At 42.9% G+C, this 12,126-nt stretch overlaps 1 protein-coding gene across 5 annotated transcripts in view; it reads right to left on the minus strand.

The window, feature by feature from the left end:
• Positions 1-12,126, minus strand: part of rhbdl1 (rhomboid, veinlet-like 1 (Drosophila)) — a 360,983-nt gene that overhangs the window by 198,882 nt on the left and 149,975 nt on the right. Inside the window, exon 1 of one of the 5 annotated variants that reach the window (XM_078418251.1) lies at positions 5,847-5,880. The exons of the other annotated variants lie outside the window; for them this stretch is intronic. Within the exon in view, the coding sequence (XP_078274377.1) occupies positions 5,847-5,849 (3 nt within the window). The 5' untranslated portion in view covers positions 5,850-5,880. Of the gene's footprint in view, positions 1-5,846; positions 5,881-12,126 lie in introns of those variants that run through there. 5 annotated transcript variants of the gene reach the window in all.

Genomic DNA, 12,126 nt, shown 5'->3' on the forward strand with positions numbered 1-12,126 from the left:
CAAGTTGCTATTTCTGGGGCATTTCAACATGCTGCAGTATTTTCTTTTACTTTTAATTAACGTAACAACGATCAACACTGATGTGTAGTTGTTACTGATTTTTTTAAATAAAATGTTTTGACCATTACATTTTACATTGCATATTTCAGAACTTTTGTGAGAACATCTTCTTGCATCTGTTTAACATGGATAGTTTTATCATTACCAGGACGGCTTTCCAGCTGATAGAAGTATTCATATTTATCATTCACTATACATTCACTTCTAATATCTTGGCTATTCGTGATAATATTCTGTCGGAATGTGAACAACATTATGTGATTATGTAGTACATCTTGTAGTACATATCTAGAATGATGCCAGCAGAGGCTTAATATAAGAAAATAACTGCAGATGCTGGTACAAATCGAAGATATTTATTCACAAAATGCTGGAGTAACTCAGCAGGTCAGGTAGCATCTCGGGAGAGAAGGAATGGGTGACGTTTCGGGTCGAGACCCTTCTTCAGACTGAGACTAACAGCAGAGGCTTAAGATGCATTCCTGAGGCAGGGTATTGACTTTTCGTTTGTCTCCACAGACGCTGCCTGACCCTCTCAGCTCCCCCAGTCACTCCTTGTCTCGATCCAGAATGACATCTACACCTGGTACTTTGTTTCAGGAGGCCAAAAGTGCAAAAAACATTGTCCTTGGTAAGCATGAATTAGTAAACCTTATCTTTTCTCATGGAACAATTATTTAGCTTCCTCTTCGATGGATCACAACTGTACCACTGGCAGGAGATTCCACTTTCTAACCACTTTTTGGATTGAAGAGAATCTTCACGATACTCAGGGACAGGGTTGTGTTTTGTTATTAAAACCATGGGCAAAAAAATCACATTTGAAAAACTGTTCACTTCAACGGCTTTCAAGATTTCAAGATTTAAAGATCAATTTATTGTCACATGTACCAATACTTGGTGTCTGAGCCAAACCAGACCATGACGGAGAAGGTGAGGACAGACTCTATGATGGCAGTATAAAACTGGACCATCATTGCCTGTGGCTGATTGCGTTTTCTCAGCTGCCGCAGGAAGTACATCCTCTCTTGGGCCTTTTTGACTGTGGAGTCGATGATGGCCTTCCATTTAAGGTCCCTGGAGATGATGGTTCCAAGGAAATTAAATGACTCCACAGATGTGAATGGAGTGGAGTGTTGTTGATGGTGAGTGGAGGGGGAGGGGGGGAGGGGAAGGGGAGCTCTCCTAAAGTCAACAATCAATTCCACCGTCTTTAGTGCATTGAGCTCCAGGTTGTTGCGATGGCACCAGGACGCCAGCTGTGTCACTTCCTGTCTGTAGGCAGATTCCTCCCCAACGTGGACTCTTATACAACGGTGAAACCAAACATAGACTGGGCGATCATTTCGCTGAACACCTACCTGATCTCCCAGTTGCCAAACACTTCCCCTTCCCATTCCCTCACTGATCTTTCTGTCCTAGGACTCCTCAATTGTCAGGGTGAGGCTAAATGTAAATTGGAGGAACAGCATCTCATATTTCGCTTGGGCAGCTTACAACCCAGTAGTATGAATATTGATTTCTCTAACTTCAAGTAACCCCTGCATTCCTTCTCTCTCTATCCCTCCCCCACTCAAGTCACACCAGGTTCTCGTTCTCACCTAGAAAACAGCTAACAATGGCTTGTTTCCTTTATCATCGTTACTTTTTTGCATATCTTTCATTCATTTGTTCTATATCTCTCCACATCACCGTCTATATCTCTAATTTCCCTTTCCCCTGACTCTAGTCTGAAGAAGGGTCTCCACCCAAAACATCGCCCAGTCCCTCTCTCCAGAGATGCTGCGAGTCCCCGCTTAGTTACTCCGGCATTTTGTGTCAATCTTCTAGTAATCACCCAATTATTTTTCTGGTGATCTAAAGGTTAGAAACACCAAGTGGATAGAATTTTAAAAGGAAAACAGTGGATAAAGCTTAGGAGATCAATCTATAAAGAGAACTAAGACTTACGGGAAAGCATTGAGTGGGCAGGAAAATGAATTCTGGATGAGCCTATTAAGAGGATTTATTTTTCTATCATATCCTTGTCTTCACAAAAATACCAAGTATCTGTAAGCAGCATCCCCGATAAATTTGAATCTTATTCAATTTGGCACACAGATTTAGAATGTCCAACTATAATAACGTATCCCGAAACATATGGTCAAAACGTTAACCTTAGCAAAAAGGCCAAAGCAAACAAATCAAGTCAAGATTAGAAAGTAGAGATCGGAAGCAATGACGAATGAAATATTTGAGTTTCAGTGAAGTGTAAAATAAACAACAAATGGGCTGACCTTCTGTGGCCCTGCAGGCAGCCACACTCATTGTTTTCCCACTTTTTTCAGCAGCAGGGGATTGGACCTGCCCGCATTGTGCAAAATCAAAGTTGCACACAGAATATTGATGTGGAGTCGGCCATGACAGCAGGTCCATGTTTCTGGCCATTATTGTTACTCATCTAACTAAACACGCCGGACAACGTATCTGTCAATTAACCCTCCTAACCTGTATCCCATTATTACTGGATAGAAGGAATGGGTGATGTTTCACGTCGAGACCTTTCTTCAGTCTGAACAAGGGTCTCAATCCAAAATGTCACCCAGTCTTTCTATCCAGAGATGCTGTCTGTCCCACTGTCCCAGCATTTTAAGTCTATCCTTGGTGTAAACCAGCATCAGCAGTTTCATAGAAACATAGAAACATAGAAAATAGGTGCAGGAGGAGGAGGCCATTTGGCCCTTCGAGCCAGCACCGCCATTCATTGTGATCATGGCTGATCATCCACAATCAGTAACCTGTGCCTGCCTTCTCCCCATATCCCTTGATTCCGCTAGCCCCCGGAGCTCTATCTAACTCTTCCTACCCATTCCAACTATCACTTGCTAGTTCTTGCCCCAACCCTCGCCTCCCTGGGGAACATGGATAGGTGATGTTTCGGGAGGTGCAGGGCCGTCTTAACGCATGGGCCTGATGGGCACTTGCCCGGGGGCCCATGAGCATAGGGGTCCCATGCTGATCTGTGTATGTTAAGTGACTTGCAATAAATAAATACTACTTTAAAAATGTAGGTTCAATAAGTGCTTTTTTCGCAACATTTTCGGTCACTAAGTGCTTCTCACAGCGATCTGTAAGTGCTTTTCGCAACAATGTAGCACCCTAAGTCCATCGCTAAGTGCTTTTCGGTAAGTGCTTTTCGCCGGCACGACAGGGGGAGGCTGGTAGGGAAAGGGGGGTGGGGGAGAGTAACGGTAGGGGCCCCAGTACACTGCTTTGCCCGGGGGCCCATAATGCTGTAAAAACGGCCCTGGGGAGGTGTGGGAGAGAAAGAGGAAAAGGGGAGGTGGGGAGTAATTAAAAGTTACCTAGAATTGGAGAATTCAATATTCACACTGTTGGGTGCTGCTCCTCCAGTTTGAATGTGGCCTCACTCTAGCAATGGTGGAGGCCTAGGACTGAAAGGTCAGCGTGGGAATGGGAGGGGGAGTTTAAATGGTTCACAACTGGGAGATCCAGGAGACCTTGGTGGACGGGGTGCAAATGTTCAGCAAAACGGTTACCGAGTCTGAGCTTGGTCTCGCCAATATACAGGAGGCCGCAGCGGAATAAGCAAATGCAGTAGATGAGGTTAGAGGAGGTGCACGTGAACCTCTGTCTCACCTGGAAGGACTGCTGGGGTCTCTTGGTGGAGGCGAGGGAGGAGGTCTAGGGATAGGTGTTACATCTCCTGTGGTTGCAGGGGAAAGTACCTGTGGAGTGGGTGGTTTGGGTGGGGAGGGATGAGTGAATCAAGTACTCATAGAGGGAGCAGTCTCCGTGGAAGGTGGAATGTAACTGGTGGTGAGATCACGGGGGTGGTGGAAATGTCGGAGGATGACGAGTTAGACGCGGAGGCTAGTGAGGTGAAGGTGAGGACCAGGGGAACCTTCATCCTTGTTCCATCTGGGGGGAGGAGGAGTGACAGCAGTACCACGGGACACAGAGCAGACGTGGGTGAGAGATCCATCTGTGACAGCAGGGGGGGAAACCACGTTTACACAGAGGGTAGTAGGTACCAAGAACCCGCTGCTAAAGGTGGTGGTGGAGACAGGTACAATAGAAGGGCTCCGACCCCAAACGTCAGCTTTTCCGTTTCTCCAGAGATGCTGCCTGACCTGCTGAATTACTCCAGCACTTTGTGTCTATCTCCACTAATCAAACTACTGTTGTAAATTTGAGCTCGGACTGCACTGGGAAAGTCAGCATTGCCTGAGGGAGACCGACTGTCTAGGTTGAGAGACCCACGCGCTGTATGAAGATAGAATTCATAAATCTTAAATGATTTCCCTTTATCTTTAATAGGCTATCCTCAGCCTCATGTACCCCTACAGGGGTAAGCTTGTCAGTGGCACCTTATCACATGGATTCTGGACATCCAAATATATTATGTAAAGGAAGGAACTGTAGACACTGGTTTGAACCAAAGATAGACACAAAAAGCTGGAGTAACTCAGCGGGTCATCTCTAGAGAAAAGTAATAGATGACGTTTCAGGTCGAGACCCTTCTTCAAATTGAGTGTCAGGGAAAGTTAAAGGTATTACATCCACTGTCACCCTTTATCAATCTTGCCAGTCTCATCTTCCAACAGTTTTGATAGATCTATTAAACACAATCTATTTTTCATTAAACCATGCTGACTCTGTCTAATCATGTTATGCATTTTAAATGCTCCATTATTACTTTCTCAATAAGTGATTCCAGCACTTACCTGAGAATGAATGATCGATTAATTGGTCGATACACATTTGCATTCTCTCTCCAGTTCTTGAATAAGAATGCTATATTTACTGTTTACCATTGAGATTGAACATGGCAAGGTGGCGCAGTGGTAGAGTTGCTGCCTTACAGCGCCAGAGACCCGGGTTCGATCCTGATTACAGGTGTTGTCTGTACGAAGTTTGTACGTTATCCCCGTGACCTTCATGGGTTTTCTCCGAGATCTCCGATTTCCTCCCACACTCCAAAGATGTACAGGTTTGTAGGCAAATTGTAATTGTAAATTGGCCCTAGTTTGTATGATATTGCTAGTGTGCGACAATTGCTGTTCGGCGCGGACTCAGTGGGCCAAAGGGCCTGTTTCTGCGCTGTATCTCTAAACTAAACTAAAATAAACTAAATTAGTTTAGGCCCTTTGGCTCAACCGAGTCCATGCCGACCAGCGATCCCCGCACATTAATACTATCCTACACACACCAGGGACAATTTTACATTTTATACCAAGCCATTTAACCTACAAACCTGTATGTCTTTGGAGAATGGGAGGAAACCGAAGATCTCGGAGAAAACCCACATAAGTCACGGGGAGAATGTACAAACTCTGTACAGACAGCGCCCGTAGTTAGGATTGAACCCGGGTCCCTGGCGCTGTAAGGCAGCAACCTTACCGCTGTGCCATCTTTCCAGAATTTAGAGAATTGTGTACGTTAATAACCAATGCCTCTGCTACCACTGCAGTCATTTCTTTCCACACTCTAAGATGTGGGCAGCAGAGCCAGATGTATTTCAACCCTTCGTCCTATTAGTTTGCCTAGTAATTTCTATAGTCATGGAAACAAGAAACAGGCTCTTCAGCGCACATCAACCATCAAATATATATTTACACTGAACTACACATTTTATCATCTTCATGTTCTTTTATTTATCTCTTTAGATATTGTGAGCAAAGACAGCATTTACTGTCCATCATTTGGACATCAAATGTGACAGCATTTGTGTCATCTTAAAGGGCAGCTGAGAGTCAACCACATTGCTATCGGCCTTAACTAACCATTTTGCTGTTCTTATAAGTTCTTCATTCCCTTTTGTCCTTTGGTGACTGTTATCTTTAGATATTCTTCTCGTTTCTTCTTGTAGAAAAACAGATAACAAAAAGAATAGGTCAACCTCTCTTTTAACCTTTCTTTAATTCCCTACGTCTCACCTTATTGGAGACAAAAATTTGCTTTTGCTATGCTGTTCCTCTTTTATTTACTGGAGGAAGATCTAACAATTGGTTTCTCCATCTCTTATTAATTTCACTCATTCATTCTCATCCTATCCATCTTTTTATTCTAAACATTCTCCTAATCCTCATATCTGCTTCTATTCTTTCCATCATTGTGAGCTTTTCAGCCTAATATCTTATCATTCTTCGGTAGACATGGGGGGATCATATTTCCTGTGAGATCTTTATTCCACAATAAAATGCACATTCACTCAGGTTTGTTAAATATTCAACTGAATTTTCGCGAAATCATTGGACAGAAATTGAAGTAGCAGGAAACTTGCATCAACCCCCTGACATGCTGGAGTTAAAATTAGATTTAGGTATCACCAAAACTCACTAACTACTTTAAAAGAAGGAACCATCCAGCTTTGGGTGGGTAATTCAGAAGGACTACAGAATGTAAGAAATTGTTGGACACAAGCAACTGCAGATGCTGGTTTACTGAAAAAAAAGTGCTGGAGTAGCAGGAGGGTTCAGCAGCATCTCTGGACATCCTATCCAGCCTTCAGTGAACACTTTTCTGAAAATGTCTGGTGGGCTATTTAGTTTAGGAATGTAAACACTGTACAGTGTGTGTGCTTGTGTGTGGTACGTATGTCTGAACTGGTACAGTACTGGAATATATTGAAAATGACTTGTGTTAATCAAATTACAATGCATAGGCGACATTTTGGGTCGTGACCCTTCTACGCATTAAGTATAAAAGGGGGAGAAGCCTGGAAGAGGGGTGGAGGCAGGACGAAGCGTGGAAAGTGATGGTGGAGGGAGTGTTTGATTGACAGGAAGGGGGGAAATGGGTGCACATTCAGTTGGGGAATGGGGGAGAGAGGGGGAAGCAAGGGAGAAAAGGGGGGATATATTTACATAAAACTGGAGAAGTCAATGTTCATACCGTCGAGTTGTAAGCTACCCAAGGCCTTGTCCGTTGCTAGAGTGAGGTCACGCATAAAATGGAGGAACACATTTCACAATGATATGAACATTAAATCAATTTTAGGCAAACAACCATCCCCCTTGTATCTCCCTCTCTGTGCTCCACCTGGATGTTCTCTCTCTCCCCGTCCTTCCATCCCCTTCCACTGACATTCCTTCCTCTTTGCTTCACACTGCATGCCTCTTTACCTTATCACACACTTATGTCTTTTCATCTCTGATGTTCGTCTAACTATCTGCCAATCCTACCCCCCCCCCATCCATAACCGTCTGACACTTGCCAGGCTTTGTCTCACCCCACCTCTCTCCCAGCTTACTCCCCTCCCCCTCCCCCACTACAATCTGTCTGAAGAAGGGTCCTGACCCGAAACGTCACCAATCCGTGTTCCTCAGAAATGCTGCTTGACCTGCTGAGTTACTGCAGTACTTTGTGTCTTTGGAAGAAATTGCGGGAGTTATGTGGAACAATAATGAGCAAATTAACTGGTGGATTTTAATAGCCCATCCACATGCTTTTGTCAGGCAATATAGTTTTTAAATCCACCTCGTCAAACTAGCTGAAATAACAAATTACGAGACCCACAAAAGATTAGCATATGCAGTCATCAGATCTGGAGATGGTCTCTTAATACATGCAAATATCTTCAAACCCAAATCACGTGTAGCAATGCATTACAGTTGCATTATTAAACAATTATAGCATGGGAGGCGGTCATTCAGTCATCATGCTCATATTAGCTGAAGATGGGAATGTTCAAACCTTTTCAAGTTCCCGGACACATTAACACTATCCTACAAAATAGGGACAACCTACAACCTACAAACCTGTACGTCTTTGGAATGTGGGAGGAAACCAAAGATCTCGGAGAAAATCCACGCGGTCACGGGGAGAACTTACAAACTCTGTACAGACATCACCCATAGTCGGGATCGAACCCGGGTCTCTGGCGCTACAAACATAGAAACATAGAAAATAGGTGCAGGAGTAGGCCATTCGGCCCTTCGAGCCTGCACCGCCATTCAATATGATCATGGCTGATCATCCAACTCAGTATCCTGTACCTGCCTTCTCTCCATACCCCCTGATCCCTTTAGCCACAAGGGCCACATCTAACTCCCTCTTAAATATAGCCAATGAACTAGCCTCAACTACCATCTGTGGCAGAGAATTCCACAGATTCATCACTCTCTGTGTGAAAAAAAACTCTCTGTGTGAAGAAAAAGCGCTGTAAAGCAGCAACTCTACCGCTGTGCCACCCTCGAGTTCAAAATCCTATGCTTTGATTGTAAAATAAAGCTCTTAATAATTCCTTGAATGTTCTCTGTTACTGAGGGCTCTGCTCAGAGAAAAAAGTTCTCTCCTCTTCATCCCATGCTCCACACAGCTTGCTTAAATTTCCCCTCAGATGCTGAACTAAAGTAAATGACCATGGCATTTAAATTATAATGTTTCATTCTTAATTGTTCACTGTATATCATGTTGTTACTTGCGAGCAAAGCACCAAGGCAAATTCCTTGTAGTGTACATACTTGGCTAATAAAATTTATTCAATTCAATTCAATTCAATTGTCAATGGTTTCTCAAAGCTTCTACAACCTTGGCAAATGTGTGATAATTCCCCCCTGCAGTCTTTCCAGTACTCTTTGTTACACCAGCATAATATTCATTTAAAAAACTCAAAAATGAATTTTCCTCAACAAATCCAAATTGAGTTGCCTTCATTAATCAATGTCTTTCTGAATGATTACTTATAATATCTCTTTGTGCCTTCTCTTCCAATATTTTACTTACTACTTGCAATTGCTCAGATTATTCCTCCCTCCCATTTTAAATAACAGTACTTTATCATCCTTTAAAGCCTGACTACTCCTGTAGGTAAAGGAGACTGGATTGCCCCAAACCTCCATTATTTCCTACCTTTCTTCCCTTGATAGTCTGGGATACATTTTATGCAGGGCTAAACCCCAATAATGGGGTTACCCCAATAATAGGTACCCCAGTACCTAGTTAAACCCCAATAATGTTTCTCATTTATTTCTATCATAAATTAGAATCCCTATCAATAGTAAAAAAAAACCTGGAAGAATTCAGTTAGAGATAAGCTGTTAATCGAGGAACAAAATGCGGTTACATTTTTGCCCTCATCTTCTTGCTCCCTCTAGTATTTACTCCATGCTTCAGTCTGACTACAATAGTGTAATGTGCAGGAAGGAACTACAGATGCTGGTTCAAATCGAAGATAGACACAAAATGCTGAAGTAATTCAGCGGGTCAGGCAGCATCTCTGGAGAGAAGGAACGGGTGACGTTTCAGGTTGACACCCTTCTTCAGGTTCAATTTCAGTAAAACTTGGTGGATACAGTGCAATGAGTAGGTGACTTCTAATAACTGCAAACTACCACAATTGGAAGAAATTATGTTGTAATCACAGCACAGAAGACTATATAGTCCCTCCCTTTCCCCTCCCCCTTCCCAGTTCTCCCACTGTCTTCCTGCCTCCCACTACACCCTATCTTTGTCCCACCCCCTCCCCTGACATCAGTCTGAAGAAGGGTCTCGACCCGAAACGTCACCCATTCCTTCTCTCCTGAGATGCTGCCTAATCCGCTGAGTTACTCCAGCATTTTGTGATACCTTCGATTTGTACCAGCAACTGCAATTATTTTTCTACACTATATAGTCAGAAATCATTACAGTTTTGGGATATATATATATACATAAACCCAGGGCATCATTACTAAAATGTCTTGTATTCTAATTTACTGGTTTGTAAATGAGCTTGATGTAAAATCTTCTATATGGTCTAATAAGAGCAACACAAATGATGTGTAAGCCATAGAATTGGCAGCATAGTGCGATGGCGGTTGCATTCATTGGTGGAGTCACACTCCTTGGCCATTCATCTCAATTCATCACATTGGTACAATTTACAAATAACTAAATTCTAGTTCAATGGACATAATGAAAACATACATATTCCCTGCACATCCTAGTTATTAACTAAAGATTTCTTTATTATTTTCATGGAAAATACCATTAACATTTTTTGCGTAATGCTAAACATAATGACAGTAGGAATTTGGTAGGAAGGATATTCTTGCTATTAAGGGCGTGCAGCGTAGGTTTACTAGGTTAATTCCCGGAATGGTGGGACTGTCATATGTTGAAAGACTGGAGCGACTAGGCTTGTATACACTGGAATTTAGAAGGACGAGAGGGGATCTTATCGAAACATATAAGATTATTAAGGGGTTGGACACGTTAGAGGCAGGAAACATGTTCCCAATGTTGGGGGAGTCCAGAACAAGGGGCCACAGTTTAAGAATAAGGGGTAGGCCATTTAGAATGGAGATGAGGAAAAACTTTTTCAGTCAGAGAGTTGTAAATCTGTGGAATTCTCTGCCTCAGAAGGCAGTGGAGGCCAATTCTCTGAATGCATTCAAGAGAGAGCTAGATAGAGCTCTTAAAGATAGCGGAGTCAGGGGGTATGGGGAGAAGGCAGGAACAGGGTACTGATTGAGAATGATCAGCCATGATCACATTGAATGGTGGTGCTGGCTCAAATAGCCTACTCCTGCACCTATTGTCTATTGTCTATTGTTTATTGACAGCACACAAACAGATGTGAGTAACCTGGTATTCTTCAATTTAACTCTTTTATTCCCATTGAATACGATACAATGAGCATCTAATTTAGGAACAATTTATTGTAGAAATACATTTTTTCTACCTACATTAATTTTAGCGAATGATATGCTGATTCATTTTAATTGTTGGAGACTGTTGTAATATTTACACCTAATGAGGAATGAAATGTCTGCAAGTCATGATATCATTTTACTATCTGCAAGATTAATAACTGAAAAATAAGGAGTCCTGTGAATAGCCATGGTAATGGTGCCCGATGGTCTTAATTTTCAGATGCTCCATAGAATGCATCCTTTTGGGATGCATCACCCTTGGTTTGGCAACTGCTCTGAGAGATTGCAGAGTTGTGGATGCAGCTGTATACATAATGCAATCCAGTCTCCCCCTCATTGACTCCATCCACACATCACGCTGCCTCAGGAAAGCAGCAAACATAATCGACGATCCCTTTCATCCAGATCATTACCTCTTCTTCTCCCATCGGGCAGAAGATACAAAATGTACCGCGAGATTCAAGAGTAGTTTCTTCCCGGCCGTTATCAGACGACTGAATGCACCTCTCATTCACTAAGCAAGTATTCCTGATCGCCCGATCGACTTTGTTGCGGCTAAACTAAACTAAACGACCTCTCATTCAATGTCAGGGACTTAGGAAAGGAGAAGTCGACAGACTGCAGGCCCACTTTCATTAATGAGTCATCAGTGAACAGATCACAGTTTCAAATTCCTGGATGGTAACATCTTGCCTGACATGTCTTGGTTTCCGACACATGCAGTAGATGTAATCATGAAGAAGGCAAACCTGCACCTCCACTTTCTTAGAAGTTTAAAGAGATTCGGCATGCCACCGAATACTTTAACAAACTTCTACAGATACAATATAGAACATATCCTGACAGGTTGCATCATGGCTCCGTTCAGCAATAAGAACACAGAGGAAGGCAAGAGGCTGCAGAGAGAGATGGACTCAGCCCTGCCCTCATCAAAAGTATCTACATGAGGCATTGTCTTAAGAAGGCGGCATCTATCAGCAAGGACCTCCGCCATCTGGGCCAAGGTCTCTTCTTGCTGCTGCTGTCGCGTAGGAGGTACAGAAGCTCCAAGTCCCACACCACCAAGTTCAGGAAGAACTACTTTCCCTAACCATCAGGTCTTGAACCGACCTGTACAACCCTTATCCTAGCTCAGTAATGAAACACTAGGGACCAAGACTTGCACAATCATGGACTTGTTTTCTAATTGTGTTTCACACTAATGTCTTGCTTTTTGCAATCATTTTCTTTTCACTGTCTTGTAAAATAGATGTGTAATTTAGGCACAATTAATGTTTCCCTGTGTTGTCTGAGCTTACGGGCTTGTGAAACTGCTGTGAACAAGATTTTCATTGTTCTCCCTCACCATACATGTGCAAGTCACGGTACTTGCCTTTACTCTTCTGAATGTGGGGTCAATCACCTGCCCTGGTCAAGTCCTATACCT

Source organism: Rhinoraja longicauda, chromosome 21 (genome assembly GCF_053455715.1).
Source record: "Rhinoraja longicauda isolate Sanriku21f chromosome 21, sRhiLon1.1, whole genome shotgun sequence".
Taxonomy (NCBI): domain Eukaryota; kingdom Metazoa; phylum Chordata; class Chondrichthyes; order Rajiformes; family Arhynchobatidae; genus Rhinoraja; species Rhinoraja longicauda.